The sequence below is a fragment of the Podarcis filfolensis genome (genome assembly GCF_964270895.1).
Source record: "Podarcis filfolensis genome assembly, chromosome: 10".
NCBI lineage: Eukaryota > Metazoa > Chordata > Lepidosauria > Squamata > Lacertidae > Podarcis > Podarcis filfolensis.
The window spans coordinates 74,248,962-74,270,967 of record NC_139612.1 but is presented as its reverse complement, the minus strand read 5'-3'; the positions used below and the strand labels follow the sequence as shown (position 1 = coordinate 74,270,967).

At 49.0% G+C, this 22,006-nt stretch overlaps 4 protein-coding genes across 5 annotated transcripts in view; 2 read left to right on the top strand and 2 right to left on the bottom strand.

The window, feature by feature from the left end:
• The window catches only part of PPP6R2 (protein phosphatase 6 regulatory subunit 2), a 1,004,265-nt gene that overhangs the window by 444,414 nt on the left and 537,845 nt on the right, over nt 1-22,006 (top strand). The window lies entirely within an intron of this gene.
• Nucleotides 1-22,006, top strand: part of LOC310742923 (uncharacterized protein) — a 177,435-nt gene that overhangs the window by 141,274 nt on the left and 14,155 nt on the right. The gene's annotated exons all lie outside the window — the stretch shown is intronic.
• LOC310742948 (uncharacterized protein) lies at nt 276-7,358 on the bottom strand. 2 transcript variants are annotated; one of them, XM_083572894.1, is made up of 3 exons: nt 7,204-7,358; nt 3,989-4,133; nt 276-3,095 (listed from the first exon to the last, which is right to left on the bottom strand). In XM_083572894.1, the coding sequence occupies exon 3, from the start codon at nt 2,830-2,832 to the stop codon at nt 1,081-1,083; it is 1,752 nt and encodes a 583-aa protein (XP_083429020.1). In that variant the 5' UTR covers nt 2,833-3,095; nt 3,989-4,133; nt 7,204-7,358; the 3' UTR covers nt 276-1,080. The 2 variants fall into 2 exon arrangements, with proteins under 2 accessions (XP_083429020.1, XP_083429021.1); XM_083572895.1 differs by lacking the exon at nt 7,204-7,358 and adding an exon at nt 5,293-5,389.
• Nucleotides 8,904-20,917, bottom strand: LOC310744090 (uncharacterized protein; the record flags this gene model as incomplete). The annotated part of the gene is made up of 4 exons (XM_083574832.1): nt 20,744-20,917; nt 14,340-15,535; nt 12,601-13,235; nt 8,904-8,935 (listed from the first exon to the last, which is right to left on the bottom strand). The coding sequence occupies exons 2-4, from the start codon at nt 15,350-15,352 to the stop codon at nt 8,904-8,906; spliced, it is 1,680 nt and encodes a 559-aa protein (XP_083430958.1). The 5' UTR covers nt 15,353-15,535; nt 20,744-20,917.

Below are 22,006 nucleotides of genomic sequence, written 5' to 3'. Positions count from 1 at the left end.
ATTAGGCTTGGGGGGAAATCACCCATTAACTTACAGTATTATCAGTTTTCTTCAGAATGCTTAGGAGGCAGGGATGAAGTTTGGGTGAAGAATCAGTGCTTGGAGATCATGCGGTGGGGGGATGACAGAGTTTGGTGCAAAAACCGTCTTGCATAGAGCAAGAACCGTCTTGAGTAGAGCAACTCCAGGGCCTGAGCCAAGTAGCAGCAGGGTAGGGGCCACATGTAGAGCAAGTCCCACACTGAGGTCAAAAACACACCCAGAGGCAGCAGGACTTCTTCAGCAATAGTTTACTGAGCTTTCAAAGCATACAGTTCTCACTGGGTCCCCAGTGAGGCACAAAACTTAGCTCCTGAGAGCAAATCCAGTTTCAGCAGTAGAAAAATACAGCACACAGGATATCTAAGTCAGGCACACAAACCGGCAGAAGGGAGCAAGGGAGGAAAGAGGCTGGAAGGACACAGGGCAATGGATGTGTGTCTTTCGCTTCCTGTCGTCTGGGAGGGAAGTCAGCAACTCGGAATCTGCAGGGGCTTCACGAAGAAAAGCTTTCTGCCGGCTGCTTCCAGGCAAATGAGCATCCCAGAAAAACGCACTGTGATCTGCGGTGTGTTGCCATATCAGTTGTTTTTGAAAAGTTATCACAACGTGGTCTAGAAACCGGTATAGGATGAGATTAATAGATCGCCCAGCCCTAATCCTCATTCACCACCGGAAATCCAGATTCACCAACTCCCCCTCACTATCAAAAGGTACCTTACATCTAAAATTATACTCACTAGTGTGAGACGTTACCTTCATTATTTCATTACTATACAATTTTACATATAAACACCAGAACTTCAAATACATGACATGCTTTTAAAATGGATTTTCTGCTGAGTTGAGTTCATTGCAGTGAACAAAAGAGTGGACTCTGAAAGGAACACGTTCCTCACTCCATACATCTAAATGGGTTCTCCCCTCTGAGTCCTTAGATGTTGCTTAAACACTCCATTATAACTAAAGCACTTTCTGCAATCTTTCCCTTTAAACAGCTTCTCCTCTTTGAGGGTTGATGGGTTTGTAGGGTGTCAACTGTTAAAGTTCTTCCTGTCCATGAGTCTGTTGATGTAGGACTTCCACTAGGACTGAACCTCTGTCTACTTGACATTTATATGGTTTCTCTCTTGTGGGAGTTTGTTGATGTAAATCAAGGGTTCCACTCTGACTGAAGCTCCTTCCAAACTCCATACATTTAAATGGTTTCTTCCCTGTGTGTCTGTTGATGTTTTCTAAGGTTTCCAATCTGAATGAAGCTCTTTCCACACTCCACACATTTATATGGTTTCTCCCCTGTGTAAATCCGTTGATGTGTTTTAAGGTCTCCATTCTGACTGAAGCTCTTTCCGCACTCAATGCATTTAAATGGTTTCCCCCCTGTGTGAGCCAGTTGATGTCTTCTAAGGCTTGCATTGAAACTGAAGCTCTTTCCACATTCCATGCATTAAATGGATTCTCCCCTGTGTGAGTCTGCTGGTGTAATTTAAGGTCTCCTTTTTGACTGAAGCTCTTCCCGCATGCCATACATTCATATGGTTTTCCCTTGCCTGTGTGAGTCCGTTGATGTGATCTAAGGCCTGAATCGTAACTGAAGCTCTTTCCACATTCTATACATTTATATGGTTTCTCCGCTGTGTGACTCTGTTGATGTGTTTTAAGGTATCCATTTTGACTGAAGCTCTTTCCGCACTCAATGCATTTAAATGGTTTTTCCCCTGTGTGAGTCCGTTGATGTGTTTTAAGGTATCCATTTTGACTGAAGCTCTTTCCGCACTCAATGCATTTAAATGGTTTTTCCCCTGTGTGAGTCCTTTGATGTATTCTAAGGTCTCCATTCTGACTGAAGCTCTTTCCACACTCCATACATTTATATGGTTTCTCCCTTGTATGAGTCCGTTGATGCATATTGCGGTTTCCAATCTGACTGAAGCTCTTTCCACACTCCATACATTTATATGGTTTTTCACCCGTGTGAGTCCGTTGATGCATTCTAAGTTTATCACTCTGACTGAAGCTCTTTCCACACTCCCTGCATTCATATGGTTTCTCCCCTGTGTGAGTCTGGTGATGTTTATTGAGGTGTCCACTCTGACTGAAGCTCTTTCCACACTCCATACATTTATATGGTTTCTCCCCTGTGTGAGTCTGGTGATGTTTATTGAGGTTTCCACGCCGACTGAAGCTCTTTCCACACTCTATACATTTATATGGTTTTTCACCCATGTGAGTCTGTTGATGTGAACTTAAGTGTCCACTCCGACTGAAGCTTTTTCCACACTCCATACATTGAAATGGTTTCTCCCCTGTGTGAATCCGTTGATGTTTTCTAAGGTCTCCACTCTGACTGAAGCTCTTTCCACATTCCATACATATATATGGTTTCTCCCCTGTGTGAATCCGTTGATGTTTTCTAAGGTCTCCACTATCACTAAATCTCTTTCCGCACTCTATACATTTATATGGTTTCTCCCCTGTGTGAGTCCGTTGATGCATACTGCGGTGCCCACTCTGAAAGAAGCTCTTTCCACACTCCATACATTTATATGGTTTTTCACCAGTGTGAGTTCGCTGGTGTAATTTAAGTTCTCCATTCTGTCTGAAGCTCTTCCCACACTCCATGCATTTAAAAGGTTTTTCCCCCGTGTGAATCCATAGATGTGAACTTAAGTGTCCACTCTGACGGAAGCTTTTCCCGCACTCCATGCATTTAAATGGTTTTTCCCCTGTGTGAGTCCGCTGATGTATATTGAGGAATCCTCTCTGACTGAAGTTCTTCCACACTCCCTGCATTGTAATCCTTTCTTGTCCATGTAAATCCGCTGATGTGTTCTAAGTTTTCCACTATCAGTGAAACTTTTCCCACACTTCATACCTTTAAATGGTTTCTCCTCTCTTGGAGTCATTGATGTGAGCTATGTGTCCTCATTCAATGAAGCATATCCCACATTTCACACATTTTAATTTCTATTCCTCATGAAACGAAAGGTGCCCCATCCCCTGGAATTCTGAATGTCTTCTCCATCACCTTCTTCAGAGTGGGAGGAAAGGAAATCCTGTTTGGGTTACAAGAAAGAGAACAAAGGGAAAGAGAACACATCAAGCGCCATTAGCCCCTTCTCTTATTTCAACATCTCCTACATTCCCCCGCCTCCTACCCATGTTCCCAATTTTTTGGAAATGAAAAAGCAATGTCATCAAATGATAGTAATGCATCACCACCTTTCATAATCCTCAATCATCGTTAATAAAGCAGCATGATCTTGGAATACAGCCTTTTCAAATCAATTGTTTCCTCACAGAAAAGGCAGCTGCTCTCTGTCCATGAACAGGCCCTCTCTTTCTCTGGTCCATCGTTCCTTTGGACATTCCCCATCCTCTGCATCATAATCCTGCATCCACCTCTAGATCTTTATGAATCACCTGCACAGTCTCATTGGCCACAAGAGGTCCAAGTGGACCATTTTGGGAGACCCAGGTCTACATCTTCTCCAGGGACTGTGGTCTGGGTCAGTCAGAGAACTAGTGACAAGGCTTGGTGCTTGGGGTCAGCTGAATGGGTGCTCAGGGAAGCTCCTGTTCTTGGAGATGGACCTCCATCTACATGCCTCACATTGCATGGAGAGAGCAGGAGAAGCAGAAGGAAAGCAGCTGGCACATCGGAATTCCAGACCCCCGTTCCTTATAATAATGATGTGCTGCCTGATCTCGAGCCCATCCTAAAGTGACACTGAAAAAGCTGCATATTAAAGGCAAATGGATAACTGTACTAGTGAAAACTTCAACCTTGAATATGTAGTGTTGAATTATTGATGGCCTGAAGTTGTGTTATTTCTAGAGACATGAATTTATTCCGGTTCTGTCTCAAATATAGCTATTCTATGATGTCATGAGGTGTCATGGGAGTGGTGGTACCTTTGGTGGTCCCCACCCTGCACTATGCTCTCACCTGTGCCTTCCAGAAGCTGTCAGGATGAATCAGGGGCCACAATCCCAGGAATGGCTTCAACCGGCTGGCAAAACCAGGTGAGGATAGCTGATGGGTCTCAAATCCTTGGGGGGCTGGGGAATTCTGCTGCACCTGAAGTCAAGCCCTGGTGGATGGAGAGGAGGAGAACAACCGTGAATCCCACAGTCCAGAAGGCAGATTCTGCCCATCCTGAAGAGGAAAGTGAAGGGCAGATGGGATCGTCAACCGGGGAAGGAAGCCCATCGAGAAGGAAAACTCTGGTCCTAAACCTTCACTGCCTCTTGAGTTATCTTCAGGAGAAGAAAAGGCTATGGAGGGAAACCCACACAAATCCAGAGTGGAGTCTCTAAGATGGTTGGATGGTGTCCTGCACACCTTCTTCATTCAACTCCTGCAGCCAAACTGGTGCCAAACATACTGCTCTGCTTTCCTTGGGACCATATCAGCCAGGCTGAGAAGGGGGTCTTGTTGTCTAGGCAGCCCAGGACCCCCAAACACACTGCCCAGGCTTGCAGTGCTACAAACACAGCAGTTTCAAGTGGGGAGATGGGCTCAGAGCTGTGTATCAAAGTCTCTCTGATGTGGAACAAGGGAAATATAAACAAAATTTACATCATAAAGGTAAAGGTAAAGGGACCCCTGACCATTAGGTCCAGTCGTGACCGACTCTGAGGTTGCGGCGCTCATATCGCTTTATTGGCCGAGGGAACCGGCATACAGCTTCCGGGTCATGTGGCCAGCAGGGCTAAGCCGCTTCTGGCAAACCAGAGCAGCGCACGGAAACGCCGTTTACCTTCCCGCCAGAGCGGTACCTATTTATCTACTTGCACTGTGTGCTTTCGAACTGCTAGGTTGGCAGGAGCAGGGACCGAGCAACGGGAGCTCACCCTGTTGTGGGGATTCGAACCACCCACCTTCTGATTGGCAAGTCCTAGGCTCTGTGGTTTAACCTACAGCGCCACCCGGATCCCATATTTACATCATACAGCACTGTAAAAGTATTCAAAATATTTGTTTTTCGAAGAAAAGACCACAATGTATCATGTGGCCCCTTCAAAGCTAATGAAAGTCTTGTGGCTGGAGCTTTTGGGGGTATAAATGCGATGATGATGATGATGATGATCTTGTGGGGGTTTTAAAAGTTATTTTGGAATGCGTGCTGCTATATCAGCTCACAAAATGTTATGGGTGGAGAAATTCACAGGATTGCCGTAAACTATAATCCCACCCAGGAAATCTCATTCACATCCAGTCTGTAAATTTGGGGAGGTCACACACCTCACCTGTGCTAATACTGGCAGTCTTTGGCCTCCACAGGCACACCCTGTGTGTAGAGCCTCCAGCCCCAGGCACTGTCTATCATGAAAATGGGTCCTTTGACTGGGAAGATGACACGCAGCGTAAATTAATAATGCAGAGTTTTAAAAAACAAAAGCTTTACTGAATTAAAATAAACTTCTTCATAAACAACATGGTTCCAAACAGTTTGACTGAGACTGCATACAAACTCTGCTCACGGCTGAGACAGACAGACTCTTGCTGAAATCTTACAGAGAGCACAAAGTGCAACTGGCTACTACGTCACATCTCAGAATGACTCAACAGTTAGCAGTTAGGCCTGAATAAATTTAGTAGGTCCAGATGACTGTGCTGTCCCTGCACTTCCCAGCCTGCTTTGCTGCTTCTGCTCTCATGTGTCTTTGTCACGTGACAAAAGATTCATGCAGTCGCTGTCACTGGATGCTGATGGGTTGTATCTCAGCTTGTCAGTCACTCTGACACTGCCTACAAAGAATAAGAGGAACAGAAATGTTTTCGAGGTGCAACTTCTCTATCAGCCGTGAGAGCCATTCCATGGACTCTGCACCCCTGTTTCTGATGACAGGTGTACATTATCCTCACCCTCAGTGGAAAAGACAATAAAGATGGAAGCCTGAGAGAGAGGAAAAGGTTTCTGGCTGCTTCCTGGGTGGGATTGCGGAAACCAAGAGCCGCTTCTGAGAAGGCCTCTCCCCTCCTCTCTTGTCACGGCTAAAAATTGGCCGCTGTTTCTTTAATGCTTAAAAAGCTGCACATATAGAGTGACAAATGTCAGTTTGGTGTTGGGTTGGTTGGTTGGTTGGTGAAAGCTGGTAGTGTTGATGTGTGATCAGTCGCTTTTGCAGAAAGACTTTTTAGAATACAGTGGTACCTCGGGTAAAGTACTTAATTCGTTCCGGAGTTCCATACGTAACCTGAAGCTGTTCTTAACCTGAAGCACCACTTTAGCTAATGGGGCCTCCTGCTGCCGCCAGAGCACAATTTCTGTTCTCATCCTGAAGCAAAGTTCTTAACCTGAGGTACTATTTCTGGGTTAGTGGAGTCTGTAACCTGAAGCGTATGTAACCCGAAGCGTCTGTAACCTGAAGCGTATGTAACCCGAGGTACCACTGTAAAAGCAGAAAGTACTCTGCAAGGATGCTCTTCTCGTTGACTCTTCTATGCTGACAAGGGTCCAAGGAGCAGGCTGAGGCGACAAAGGGAGGCCAGAACCTTTTCTTTTCTTTTTACAAACACTGACATCTCTTCCTCTGGATTTCCTCTCCTCTCGAGGGGACCAATGGTTGGACTGGGCAGAATCGCTGTGTCTGGACAGGGCAGGGGCTTATGGGATGGAGATTGCAGGAAGGAAGGGTGGGGGGACAGGACCCCCCACTTTCCAGGGATCCCTCTCTGGTCGCCTTGAAGGGGGGGCGATTGCTGGGCGGGAGAGAGACGTCAAGGCTGTTCCACCAGGGAATCCCCGCAGCTGCCACAATGGAGACGCGCGCCCCACCCAGACTGTCCTTCCTATATCTCTCCCCCCCCCCGCCGCCAATGCTCCCCTCCCTCCCCCCCAATTTCCTTGACCCCCTCCCTCTCTCCCGGAGTCTCCTCTGCATCCAGAGGCGCCCTTGGCGCCGCTCACCCGACGTCCTGCGCCCCCATCTCTCCAGCCGGAGGATGCTCATGCCCGTTAACCCTTTCGTGGCCCACCTCTCTCTGCGCGGAGCCCCCAGCGCTCCGGGGATGCCAAGGCGCCTGAGGGGCCGAGAAAAGCCCCCTTCGCAGCACGCGTGCCGGGATCCAGGCCCCACGGAAGGCGCTTGGGGGAGCTGGAGGGGTCTCTGGGTCCTTTTCTCCCCCCTCTCCCCCCCCCCCCGCGACCCCTTTACCTCTTTGTCCTCGCTCCCGATTCTCCTTTCCTGCAACATCCACGGGGGGGGGGTCCCCCTGCCTCCTCCCTCCCCTTTCCGAAAGCGCCTCCCCTAGAGCTGTGGGGCGGAGCAGCAATCCGGAGTGGAAGCTCCACTTCCGGGAGAAGCAGGCAGGGTGGGAGGGGGGCTTTCCCCCCCCCCCACATTTCTGGAGCAGAAGCCGGATTGGAGGAGGAGGAGGAGCAATGTATTGGGGGCGGGATTTGGGATGGTGGGGGCGGGATGAGAGAAGGATGTGCCGGGAGGGGAGGGAAAGTTTTGAGCGGGTTGGGGGGGGAGGAGGAGGAGTAGAAACCCCCCCCTTCCGTCTTCCTTCTGGATCAGGAGAGGGGGGAGTGGCTGATCGCGGAGATCCAACAGCGAAGTCACAAAATGAGTTCTGCGTGGAAATCAGATCAGACTCTGAGTTCGTGTTTTGGCAACATGACAAGTCTGTCTGTCCGTCGGGATGCCTGGCGATTCCTGCTCCCTGCCTTTTCCTGGCCAGCCTGAGAGATCACTGGAAAGGGAGGATTTCTTGACTCCAGAATCCATCATCGCAGACCCGTTTCATTCAGGCCTAGAGATCTGCTCTTTGGACGAGTCTGCTTGGATCATGTGGATCATCAATGGATCATCCATGATGTCATACCCACCTCACGGGGGGGGGGGGGGCCTCAGGAAGTATCTCCTGCCACGTGACTGGGGGAGTCTGGAGCCTGACCGGGGTCAGACAGGGCTGCTGTTTTGCTCTCCTTACTATTTCAGCTCAGGTTTTCCTGGCAGAAGTTCTATTTCATCAAGAAATGGGTGGATTCATTGAGGAAACGGGGCTAAGCGAAAACATCCGTTGCACAGAGGCAAACGTGTATACTTTGTTACCACCCAGTGAGTTGTGTTGCAAAGGCCCTTTGCAGAAAGGCTCCTATTGTATCACCTGCGGCTACATGCCAGAGTTTTGGTGTTTTTGCGGAAATGTGTCTCTGTAAATGCACTTATCCCCGTGCATTTATAATGGCAAGACATCCCATGAAATCCACAAGCACCAAAACCATAACCCCACATACGCTTCATGCTCCGGCACGGGGGGGGGGGTAGCAAGCGGGGGCATGGTTGGCGCGTGTTCCGGGATCATGGCTCCCCCCTCTTCCTCCGCCAGTGGTCCCTCCCCCAATGTTTAAGGTAAAGGGACCCCTGATCTTTAGGTCAAGTTGTGGCCAACTCTGGGGTTGCGGCTCTCATCTCGCTTTACTGGCCGAGGGAGCCGGCGTACAGCTTCCGGGTCATGTGGCCAGCATGACTAGGCCACTTCTGGTGAACCACAGCAGTGCACGGAAACGCCGTTTACCTTCCTGCCAGAGTGGTACCTATTTATCTACTTGCACTTTGATGTGCTTTTGAACTGCTAGGTTGGCAGGAGCAGGGACCGAGCAACGGGAGCTCACCCCGTTGCGGGGATTCGAACTGCCGACCTTCTGATCGGCAAGTCCTAGGCTTTGTGGTTTAACCCACAGCACCAGCCGTGTCCCTCCCACAATGTTTACATTGCAAAATGCTCCCCACTCCACGCCATGAGCTTAGATCCATCCGTGTTTTAGGTATTGGTGCTGTTCAAAGCAGGAACGGGGGGCAGTTAAACGACTCCCCCCAAATCCCAGCTCTCCACCACAGCCTCTGACTCAGGCCAGGACAATGACCGTGGACATAGGCACTGTCCAGGCACAACAGCCAAGAGGCTCAGAAAAGCAGCCGATACAGTTGTAGCAAGAAGCGGATTCCATGAATCAGACTGTTTCCTCCGACTATCCAATACAGTGGTACCTCAGGTTAAGTACATAATTCGTTCCAGAGGTCCGTTCTTAACCTGAAACTGTTCTTAACCTGAAGCACCACTTTAGCTAATGGCGCCTCCTGCTGCTGCCGCGCCGCCAGAATCAAATTTCGGTTCTCATCCTGAAGCAAAGTTCTTAACCTGGAGCACTATTTCTGGGTTAGCGGAGTCTGTAACCTGAAGCGTATGTAACCTGAAGCGTATGTAACCCGAGGTACCACTGTATAGAAAGCCATAGAAACGTCAAATAATCGCCAAAATTCAACGGTTTGACCAGTTTTCTTGCTTCCAATGGCTAATGACTCCTCTGGGATTGGGGGATCCAGGGCTCCCCCTGACTCCATAATTCCTTATGAGGCAGGAGGCGATCAAGGGCAGCACATGCCCCAGGCAGAAATCCATCGGGATGGTGCAAGCCCACTCACCACAGCAAGGTGATGATTCAGCGAGTGAGCCCATTTCCCATAATACTGTTCCAACAGAATCATTGATAAGTCACAGATATGTCACAAAGTAGGAGTCTTTGGAATTTAGAAACGTGCTGTGAAACAAAAACCAGTTGCCCTGGCAGAGTGGAGCCAGGCTGGGACGCACCGTGGGGACCCCAGAAATGTGTCCCTAGAAGAAATGTGCCTCCCCCCTTCTCTGGTGCTCAAGTGCTGCCGGTGGGCTTCCCAGAAGAGGCCCCTGCTTGGCCCCTGGGAGGACAGGGGCCCCTTGGCCTGATCCTGCAGGGCTCACCTGACGCTCTGATGCAAGTGAACCCCCCTTTGTCCTTCAGGGAGAACAGGGTTTCCCAAACTTGGGTCTCCAGCTGCTTTTGGACTACATGTCCCATCATCGCTAGCTAGCAAGACCAGTGGTCAGGGATGATGGCTATTGTAGTCATGCCCTCCAGGTGGCTCTGGCAAGTGAGCCCAGCTGCGTGTGACCAGGGTGGGGTGATTCCTTCCTGGATTCTGGAAGTGGCCATCGCCTTTGAGTATAGGGGTCACTGACTCTATTCCTCCAACCAGAGTGAGTGTGAGGCTTCCTCGCCCACTTCCATTCAGCTGAAAGCCGTAAATTGTTCAGAGTTGCTCAAACAAAGAGGGATTGCAAGGAGCTCCGAAAAGATCTCTCCAAACAGGCTGAATGGGCAATAAGTACAGTTCATTGTCAACAAGATTAAAAGGATGCATGTTGAGACAAAAAAAAAAAAAACACCTGTTAATATCATGTGCAGGCTCATGGGTCTGAACCGGTTTCACTATGTGCTCTAGGAGACCAGGGGAGAGGGGAGCTGGTCGCAGCAGGAGGGGGAGTCTCCCTGGATGCTTCAGCAGCCGGCCTCTTCTGGGTCTCCTGGCCCCCTCCTCTCTTCCCTCTGAGTCTGAACTGCTCTCTGCCCCACACTCTTCCTGCTCACCAAACCCTGTTTCCTCCTCAGCTTGCAAAATCTCCCCTCCCCTTCTGCTCCCTTTTCTCCCTCTTTCGGCTCATCCCCCCACAAGTTCCTGGACTCTGAGCCTTCTTCCCTTGTGGGTCCCCAGCTGGTGCCTCCCCCCCCCTCACCAGCCAGTCCATGACAACAACAGCAGCCACAGCACTGTGGTCCTCTGGTAGGAAAACTCCCGAGTAGTATGTCTGAATCAAAAATTCTGGGACCATGGAAAAATATTATCTTCCCCAAACTCCAGAATGAGCAGGAGCTCTGGGGTTGCCCCATGGGGTTCATGAGTGAAGATGGCCCCCCAGGTGATTTCCCTGGTACCTGCAGCCCCTCCTTCCCCCTCTTGAAATTAGGCTTGGGGGGAAATCTCCCATTCAATTTCAGTATTTCATGTTTTCTTCAGAACGTGCAGGAGGCAGCGATGAAGTTCTGGTGAAGAAGCAGTGCTTGGAGATCATGTGGTGGTGGGGGGGTGACAGAGTTTGGTGCAAAAACCGTCTTGCATGCTTGAGTAGAGCAACTCCAGGGCATGAGTTAAGTAGCAGCAGGGTAGGGGCCACGTGTACAGCAAGTCCCACACTGAGGTCAAAAACACACACAGAGGCAGCAGGACTTCTTCAGTAATAGTTTACTGAGCTTTCAAAGCATACAGTTCTCACTGGGTCCCCAGTGAGGCACAAAACTTAGCTCCTGAGAGCAAATCCAGTTTCAGCAGTAAAAAAATACAGCGTTCAGGATATCTAAGTCAGGCACACAAACCGGCAGAAGGGAGCAAGGGAGGAAAGAGGCTGGAAGGACACAGGGCAATGGAGGTGTGCGTTTCGCTTCCTGTCGTCTGGGTGGGAAGTCAGCAATTCTGCATCTGCAGGGGCTTCACGAAGCAAAGCTTTCTACCGGCTGCTTCCAGGCAAATGGGCATCCCAGAAACACACACTGTGATTCTTGGTGTGTTGCCATATCAATTGTTTTTGAAAGGTTATCATTATGTGGTCAAGAAAACAGAACTGTACAATATATCGCTCAGCCCTAATCCCCACTCACCACCAGGAATCCAGATAAACCCTCTCGCCTTCTCTATCAAGAGGTACTTTAAATATTAGATTATAATTACGTTGTTTGACATTGCCTTCAATATTTCATTACTATGCAATTTTACATATAAACACCAGAACTTCACATACACATCATGCATTTAAGACTGATTTCCTGCTGAGTTCATTGTGTAAAGAAAAGAGTGGACTCTGAAAGAAACACGTTCCTCACTCCATACATCTAAATGGGTTCTCCCCTCTGAGTCCTTAGATGTTCCTTAAACACTCCATTATGAGTAAAGCACTTTCTGCAATCTTTGCATTTAAACTACTTCTCTTTGAGTTTGTTGACGTAGGACTTCCACTAGGACTGAACCTCTGTCTACTTGAAATTTATATGGTTTGTCTCATGTGTGAGTTTGTTGACGTTAATCAAGGGTTCTACTCTGACTGCAGCTCCTTCCACACACCATGCATTTATATGGTTTCTTCTCTGTGTGTCTGCAGATGTCTTCCTCTAATATTTCCACTCTGATTGAAGCTTTTTCTGCACTCCATTCATTAAAATGATCCCTCCCCTGTGTGAGTCTGTTGATGTCTATTGAGGTGCCCACTCTGACTGAAGCTCTTTCCACACTCCATACATTTAAATGGTTTCTCCCCTGTGTGAGTCCGTTGGTGTAGTTGAAGGGTTGAATTGCAACTGAAACTCTTTCCACACTGCATACATTCGCATGGTTTTTCACCCATGTGAGTTCGTTGGTGTAATTTCAGACTTCCATTCTGACTGAAGCTCTTTCCACACTCCCTGCATTTGAATGGTTTCTCCCCCGTGTGAGTCTGTTGATGTTTATTGAGGTGTCCACTCTGACTGAAGCTCTTTCCACATTCCATACATTCATATGGTTTTTCACCCATGTGAGTACGTTGATGGGTTTTAAGGCTTGCATTGTGACTGAAGCTCTTTCCACACTCCATACATTTAAATGGTTTCTCCCCTGTGTGAGTCCGTTGATGTGATCTAAGGGCTGTATTGAAACGGAAACTTTTTCCGCACTCCATACATTCATATGGTTTTTCACCTGTGTGAGTCTGTTGGTGTAATTTAAGGTATCCATTGTTACTGAAGTTCTTTCCACAATCCACACATTTAACAGGTTTTTCCCCTGTGTGAGTCTGTTCATGTATTCTAAGGTTTCCACTTCTACTGAAGTTCTTTCCACACTCTATGCATTTAAATCGTTTCTTACCAATGTGAGTGTCTTGATGTGTTCTAAGGCTTCCACTATAACCGAAGCTCATTCCACACTCCATACATTCATATGGTTTTTCACCTGTGTGAATCCGTTGGTGTAATTTAAGGTTTCCATTCTGACTGAAACTTTTCCCACACTCCTTGCATTTAAAAGGTTTTTCCCCTGTGTGAGTTCGTTCGTGTAATTTAAGTTTTCCACTCTCACTGAAGTTCTTCCCACACTCCATGCATTTGAATGGTTTCTCCCCCGTGTGAGTTTGTTGATGTATATTGAGGTGTCCACTCTGACTGAAGCTCTTTCCACATTCCATACATTCATATGGTTTTTCACCCGTGTGAGTCCGTTCATGTAATTTAAGGTATCCACTCTGACTGAAACTCTTCCCACACTCCCCACATTTAAATGGTTTCTCCCCTGTGTGAGTCCGTTCATGTAATTTAAGGTATCCACTCTGACTGAAACTCTTCCCACACTCCCCACATTTAAATGGTTTCTCCCCTGTGTGAGTCTGTTGATGTTTATTGAGGTGTCCACTCCGACTGAATCTCTTTCCACACTCTATACATTTAAATCTTTTCTTACCAATGTGAGTCTCTTGGTGTGTTCTAAGGGCTGCATTGAAACTGAAGCTCTTTCCACATTCCATGCATTTATATGGTTTGTCCCCTGTGTGAGTCCGTTCATGTAATTTAAGGTATCCACTCCGACTGAAACTCTTTCCACACTCCCCACATTTAAATGGTTTTTCCCCTGTGTGAGTCCGCTGATGTGAACTTAAGTGTCCACTCTGACTGAAACTTTTCCCACACTCCTTGCATTTAAAAGGTTTTTCCCCTGTGTGAGTTCGTTCGTGTAATTTAAGTTTTCCACTCTCACTGAAGTTCTTCCCACACTCCATGCATTTGAATGGTTTCTCCCCCGTGTGAGTTTGTTGATGTATATTGAGGTGTCCACTCTGACTGAAGCTCTTTCCACATTCCATACATTCATATGGTTTTTCACCCGTGTGAGTCCGTTCATGTAATTTAAGGTATCCACTCTGACTGAAACTCTTCCCACACTCCCCACATTTAAATGGTTTCTCCCCTGTGTGAGTCCGTTCATGTAATTTAAGGTATCCACTCTGACTGAAACTCTTCCCACACTCCCCACATTTAAATGGTTTCTCCCCTGTGTGAGTCTGTTGATGTTTATTGAGGTGTCCACTCCGACTGAATCTCTTTCCACACTCTATACATTTAAATCTTTTCTTACCAATGTGAGTCTCTTGGTGTGTTCTAAGGGCTGCATTGAAACTGAAGCTCTTTCCACATTCCATGCATTTATATGGTTTGTCCCCTGTGTGAGTCCGTTCATGTAATTTAAGGTATCCACTCCGACTGAAACTCTTTCCACACTCCCCACATTTAAATGGTTTTTCCCCTGTGTGAGTCCGCTGATGTGAACTTAAGTGTCCACTCTGACTGAAACTTTTCCCACACTCCTTGCATTTAAAAGGTTTTTCCCCTGTGTGAGTTCGTTCGTGTAATTTAAGTTTTCCACTCTCACTGAAGTTCTTCCCACACTCCATGCATTTGAATGGTTTCTCCCCCGTGTGAGTTTGTTGATGTATATTGAGGTGTCCACTCTGACTGAAGCTCTTTCCACATTCCATACATTCATATGGTTTTTCACCCGTGTGAGTCCGTTCATGTAATTTAAGGTATCCACTCTGACTGAAACTCTTCCCACACTCCCCACATTTAAATGGTTTCTCCCCTGTGTGAGTCCGTTCATGTAATTTAAGGTATCCACTCTGACTGAAACTCTTCCCACACTCCCCACATTTAAATGGTTTCTCCCCTGTGTGAGTCTGTTGATGTTTATTGAGGTGTCCACTCCGACTGAATCTCTTTCCACACTCTATACATTTAAATCTTTTCTTACCAATGTGAGTCTCTTGGTGTGTTCTAAGGGCTGCATTGAAACTGAAGCTCTTTCCACATTCCATGCATTTATATGGTTTGTCCCCTGTGTGAGTCCGTTCATGTAATTTAAGGTATCCACTCCGACTGAAACTCTTTCCACACTCCCCACATTTAAATGGTTTTTCCCCTGTGTGAGTCCGCTGATGTGAACTTAAGTGTCCACTCTGACTGAAGCTTTTTCCACACTCCGTGCATTTAAATGGTTTTTCCCCTGTGTGAGTCCGCTGATGTGAACTTAAGTGTCCACTCTGACGGAAGCTTTTTCCACACTCCGTGCATTTAAATGGTTTTTCCCCTGTGTGAGTCCGCTGATGTGAACTTAAGTGTCCACTCTGATGGAAGCTTTTTCCGCACTCCATGCATTTAAATGGTTTTTCCCCTGTGTGAGTCCGTTGATGTCTTCTAAGGGTTGCATCGTAACTGAAGCTCTTTCCACATTCCATAGATTTATATGGTTTCTCCCCTGTGTGAGTCCGCTGATGTATATTGAGGAGTCCTCTCTGACTGAAGTTCTTCCCACACTCCCTGCATTGGAATCCTTTCTTGCCCATGTGAGCCCGCTGATGTGTTCTAAGTTTTCCACTACTAATGAAACTTTTTCCATTCACCATACCTTTAAATGGTTTCTTCCCTGTTTGAGTTCATTGATGTGAACTATGTGTGCTCATTCAATGAAGCATATTCCGCATTTCACACATTTATTTTCTATTCCTAATGAAATGATAGGTGACCCGTCCCCTGGAGTTCTGACTGTCTTCTCCATCACCTTCTTCAGAGTGGGAGGAAAGCAAATCCTGTTTGAGTTTGAAGGAAGGGAACAAAGGGAAAGAGAGCACATCAAACGCCATTAGCACTGTCTTATATTTCAACATATTGTACATTCCCCCACCTCCTATCCATATTCCCAACTTTTAGGAAATTAAGATGCAATCTTGTCAAATGATAGTAATGCATCAGCAACCTTTCATAATCCTCAATCATCGTTAATAAAGCAGCATGATCTTGGAATACAGCCTTTTCAAATCAATTGTTTTCTCACAGGAAAGGCAGCTGCTCTCTGTCCATGAACAGGCCCTCTCTTTCTCTGGTCCATCGTTCCTTTGGACATTCCCCATCCTCGGCATCATAATCCTCCATCCACCTCTAGATCTTTATGAATCACCTTCACAGTCCCATTGGCCTCAGGAGATCCATGTGGACCATTTTGGGAGACCAAGGCCTACGTTTTTTTCTGGGGAATGTGGTCTGGGTCAGTCAGAGAACTAGTGACAAGGCTTGGTGCTTGGGGTCAGCTGAATGGGTGGTCAGGGAAGCCCCTGTTCTGGGAGATGGACCTCTGTCTACATGCCTCACATTGCATGGAGAGAGCAGGAGAAGCAGAAGGAAAGCAGATGGCACATGGGAATCCCAGGCGGAAACACCCACCCCATGGTTCTTTATAATGATGATGTGCTGCCTGATCTCAGGCCCGTCTTCTGACACAGGACTATCCTAATCTGGCACTGACAAAGCTGGATATTCAAGGAAAATAGATAACTGTACTTAATGGAAACTTCATCCTTGAATAGGTAATATTGATTCATTAATGGCCTGAAGTTGTGTTATTTATGGAGACATGAATTTATTCCTGATCTGTCTTAAATATCATAATTATAGGATGTCTTGGGGTGTTAGAGGAGCGGTAGTACCTTTGCTCATCTTAAAAAGCAGAGACCTCACCTTGCCAACAAAGGCCCGTATAGTAAAAGCTATGGTTTTCCCAGTGGTGATGTATGGAAGTGAGAGCTGGACCATAAAGAAGGCTGATCGCCGAAGAATTGATGCTTTTGAATTATGGTGCTGGAGGAGACTCTTGAGAGTCCCATGGACTGCGAGAAGATCAAACGTATCCATTCTGAAGGAAATCAGCCCTGAGTGCTCACTGGAAGGACAGATCGTGAAGCAGAGGCTCCAAGACTTTGGCCACCTCATGAGAAGAGAAGACTCCCTGGAAAAGACCCTGATGTTGGGAAAGATGGAGGGCACAAGGAGAAGGGGAAGACGGAGGACGAGATGGTTGGACAGTGTTCTCGAAGGGACCAGCATGAGTTTGACCAAACTGCGTGAAGCAGTGGAAGACAGGAGTGCCTGGCGTGCTCTGGTCCAGGGGGTCACGAAGAGGCGGACACGACTAAACGACTAAACAACAACAGTACCTTTGGTGGGGGTCATGCTGTGCACCTTCTGGGGTAATCTATCCACCATTGGTCCCCACCCTGCACTCAGCTCTCACCTGAGGCTTCCAGAAGCTGTCAGCATGCAACAGGGGCCACAATCCCAGGTACAGCTTCAACTGGCCGCCTAAACCAGGTGAGGACAGCTGCTGGGTTTCAAATCCTTGGTGGGTTGGGGAATTCTGCTGCAGGTGAAGGCAGGCCCTGGTGAATGGAGAGGAGGAGAACAACAGTGAATCCCACAGTCAAGAAGGCAGATTCTGCCCATTCTGCAGAGCAAAGTGAAGGGCAGATGGGATCGTCAACGGGAGAAGGAAAACTCTGGTCCTAAACCTTCACTGCCTCTTGAGTTATCTTCAGGAGAAGAAAAGGCTATGGAGGGAAACCCACACAAATCCAGAGTGGAGTCTCTAAGACGGTTGGAGGTGTCCTCCACACCTTCTTCATTCAACTCCTGCAGCCAAGCTGGTGCCTAACGTACTGCTCTGCTTTCCTTGGGACCATATAAGCCGGGCTGAGAAGGGGGTCTTGTTGGCTAGGCAGCCCAGGACCCCCAAACACACTGTCCAGGCTGGCAGTACTGCTAACACAGCAGTTGCAGGCGGAGAGATGAGCTCAGAGCTGTGTAGCAAAGTATCTCCGATTTGGAACAAGGGAAACAGAAACGCTATTTACATCACACGTCACTGTAAAAGTATTCAAAATATTTGTTTTTTGAAGAAAAGACCACTTAGTATCCGATGACCCCTTGAAAGCTAATGAATGTATTGTGCCTGGAGCTTTTGGGAGTGCAGGACCAGGAATGCTTCTTCCACCATTATCCTTCCAATTTTGATTCAGGCCTCATCTTGCAACAGAAACTGCCCTGGTTGCTGTGATTGATGATCTCCGAATGTTCTAGAGGCCAAAGGGGAAGCTGTTTCCTGTTTCTGCTAGATCTCTCAGTGGCTTTGGAGACCTTTGACCATGGTGTCCTTCTGAACCGTCTAGGGGAGCTGGGGGACCTGTTATGCATTGGTTCCCTTCCTTCCTCCTGGGCCATGTCCAGAAAGTGGTGCTATGGGATCAGTGTTCTGACCCTTGGGCTCTCAGTTGTGGGGTGCCTCAAGGCTCCGTCCCCTCCGCCAAGCCTTTTAATATCTATATGAAGCCTCTGGGAGAGATCAACAGAGGTTTGGCTTGGGTGTTCACCAGTATGTGGATGATACCCAGCTCTTCCTCTCTTTTAAATAGGAATCAGTGAAAGCGGTGAATGCCCTGTGTGCCTGTTTGGAGGTGGTTGGAGGATAGATGGCGGCTAACACACTGAGGTTGAATCCTGACAAGACAGAAGTACTGTCCCTGGGGGATAGGGGGTGGGCAGATGTGGGGGACTCCCTGGTCCTGATGGGGTAACTGTGCCACTGAAGGACCAGGTGTGCAGCCTCATAGCTGTTCAGGGAGGCGCAGGTCAATTCTGCCAGCTCCATCTAGTACGCAGGATGAGGCCCTCCCTTCCCACGGACTGCCTTGCCAGAGTGGTGCATGCTCTGGTTATCTCCTGCTTGGACTACTGCCATGTGCTCTACATGGGACTACCTTTGAAGGTGACCCGGAAACTTCAACTAATCCAGAATGCAGCAGCTACACAACTGAAAGGGAGAAGCTGCTGGGACAGGCTGTTTTCTCTAGCTGGAACATTTTAGCTGATCAGGGAGTTTCCTTTCTGCTGAGAGCAGGTGGTGGGATCAGTTGTTATGAGATTATGCTGACCCTTCCTTGTTTCTGGGAACCAGATGAAACTTGTTTAAACTGGAGTGAGCCAGGCTTGTTATCCAGTCCCAAGGTTACTCTGACATTGAATTGTTTATAAATCACAGTATTGAAAGGCGCCTGGTCCCACTTCCCGTTCTGCTATTCTCTGCTTTTGTGCTTCTTACTTGAGAGCTGTTTTGGCATGCTAAGTTAGGGTTTTGCTGCAAGTTAAAATCCTGTCATTCTTATTTGTCTTCAGTACGTAGTAAATTTCTCTGCTGAATTAATTTTGGGATGCCTCTGAGCGTTTTTTCTTACTCTGCTAATTACATGTCAGACTTGCTCTGAAGATTATTATAGAGGAGCAAGGTCTGCAACCTAAACCCCTAAACACCCTCCGCCCTGTAGACCTGAAGGAGCATCTCCACCCCCATCGCTCAGTCCGGACAGGGAGGTCCTCCTCCGAGGGTCTTCTGCTAGTCTCCTCACTGTAAGAAGTGAAGTTCCAGGGAAGAGGCAGCCCTCCTTCAGAGGTCAAGGCCCCTCCCCTCCCCTCTTTCTCTTGGGATTTCCTCTCCTCTCCAGGGGTACCAATGGTTGGACTGGGCAGAATCGATGTGTCTGGACAGGGCAGGGGGTTATGGGGTGGGAAGAGGATGGAGCTTGCAGGAAGGAAGGGATCCCACTTTCCAGGGATCCCTCTCTGGTCGCCTTGAGGGGGTGGCTGATTCCTGGGCGGGAGAGAGAAGCCAAGGCGGCCCCTCCGGAGATCCCCAGCGGGCGCCACGATGGAGACGTGTCCCCAAAGACTGGTCTGCCTAGCTCTCTCACCCTCGCCAATGCTGCCCTTCCCTGCCCCGGGAATTCTCCCCTCCCTCCCTCCACCCCACCCCCCCACTTCCTCGACACCCTCCTTTTCTCACGGAGTCTCCCCTGCACCCAAAGACCCCCTTGGCTTCCCTAATCCCTAGCCGTGCGCGTCTCATCTGTCCATCCGGAGGGCCCCCCCCCAACAAGAGCAGGAGAGGGACGGGGGGGTCTCTCTCCAGGCGTCTCTCGAACCCGTTAACCGTTTCATGGCTCTCCGTGCGGAGCCCACAGGGTCCCAGGGATGCCTGCGCGGGGGATACGGGGCAATGGGTCCTCGTGGGACCCCTGGGTGGGCGCCCCATGTCCGCCGCTGCCAAGGCGCCTAAGGGACCAAGGAAAGTCCCCTTCGCAGCACGCGTGCAGGATCCAGGCCCACGGAAGGCGCTTGGGGAGCTGGCGGGGTCTCTGGGTCCTTTTCTCCCCTCCCCCCCCCCGCGACCCCTTTATCTCTTTCTCCTCGCTCCCGATTCTCATTTCTTTCCTGCAATATCAACGGGGGGGGGATCCTCCTTTTCTCATCCTCCTCCCCTTTCCGAAAGCACCCCCCCTAGAGCTACGTGGTAGAGCAGCAATTCGGAGTAGAAGCAGGCAGTTTGGGAGGGGGGCTCTCTCCCCTCATTCCGGAGACAGAAGCCGGATTGGAGGAGGAGGAAGAGGAAGGCGTGGGATGTTTGGGGGCGGGATCTGGGGTTGTGGGGGCGGGGTGAGAGGAGGATGTGCCGGGAGGGGAGGGCTTGGGGGGAGAGGATAAGGTTTTCCCCCTCCCCTCTTCCTTCTGGGGATCAGGGGAGCGGGGGAGGGGCTGATCCCGGCAATCCAGCTGCAAAGTGGGGTCCCCCCCAGGTTTACATTGCCAAATCCTTCCCTCCCCCACCTCACGCCATGAGATTAGATCCGTCCATGTTTTAGATATTGGAGCAGCATGTTGGGCTCTGTGACTCCTGCGTTACGGGAAAAAAATGGGACTTTGGCTTTTGCACACACCCGACGCAATTTCTCCCTTCTGTCTCAGTCAGAGGTAACGCAATGAGACCAGGGAGAAAGCAAGGCAGCTGTTGATCTGTTTGCGCGCAGAGACACCCCCCCCCCACGCAAGGAGTGAAGCAGCCCAGAACTAAAGCGCGTTGCAATTTGGACACCCTCAGATAGTAGCCCCCACCTCACGGAGAACTTCCCTGGTTGTACACGGAAATCAGATCAGACTCCGAGTTCGTGTTTTGGCAACATGACAAGTCTGTCTGTCAACCGGGATGCCTGGCGATTCCTGCTCCCTGCCTTTTCCCGGCCAGCCTGAGAGAGCATTGGAAAGGGAGGATTTCTTGACTCCAGAATCCATCACCGCAGACCCGTTTCATTCAGGCCTAGAGACCTGCTCTTTGGACCAGTCTGCTTGGATCATGTGGATCATCACTGGATCATATCTGGATCATCACTGATGGGGGGGGGGCTCAGGAAGAATCTCCTGCCACGTGACTGGGGGAGTCTGGAGGCTGACGGGGGTCAGACAAGGCTGCTGTTTTACTCTCTGTACTGTTTCAGCTCAGGTTTTCCTGGCAGAAGTTCTATTTCATCAAGAAATGGGTGGATTCACTGAGGAAACGGGGCTACGTTGTAAAGAGGCAAATGTGTATACTTTGTTACCACCCAGTGAGTTGTGTTGCAAAGGCCATTTGCAGAAAGGCTCCTATTGTATCGCCTGCGGCTACATGGCGGAGTTTTAGTGTTTTGTGGAAATGTGTCTGTGTAAGTGCACTTATCCCCGTGCATTTATAATGGCAAGACATTAAATCCCACGAGATGTGCAAACTCTCTGCTTTTGGAAGCATCACTCTGCAGCCCTGCCTGATGCATGCTTACTTAGGAGTAACCCCTACTCGGTTCAAAGGGATTTGCAGTTCCATCTGATGCACGCTTACTCAGAAGTAAGTCCCCATAGTCGCCTTTGGCTGGACTTGACCGTCCAGAGGTCCTTTACCTTGGGTAACAGGGGCCAGGAGGGGCCAGCACCCTGCTGGCTGGTCACATCTTCCACACCAAGAAACTGGGCAGAGCCTTTAGGAACCTCTGGCTGAACCTGCTGCTCTTCTCCTTGGACGCACCCCCTGGCACAGCCATCTCCACGCAGGTGCCCCCTAGGCAGGTTGACCTGCAGTTCCCCTCAGTGCCGGCCAGCACGGTGCCTGCAGCTCAGAAAACCTGGAGGGCACCGGCTGAAGTCTGGGAACCCTCAGTGCCAATGGGCAGCTGCTTTGCTTTTACTTAGCCTGGCTGATGTATCTGATATCAACACAGCACCCTACGGGGGGTGGTCTCTTGTTCAGATGCCCTCCCTGCGGAAGAGTCTTTGGCCACAGGAAAGTGTGGCAGGAGAGGCCATCCAGAGGACAGTCAGGCACAGTCGGTGGGGAGAGTGCCTTCCTTGGGTGGGGTGAGGGGATCTTGGATGGC

Coding starts and splice junctions, on each gene's coding strand:
- LOC310742948 (XM_083572894.1), bottom strand. CDS start 2,832: ATGCAGGGAGTGTGGAAGAACTTCAGTCAGAGAGGATTCCTCAATATA.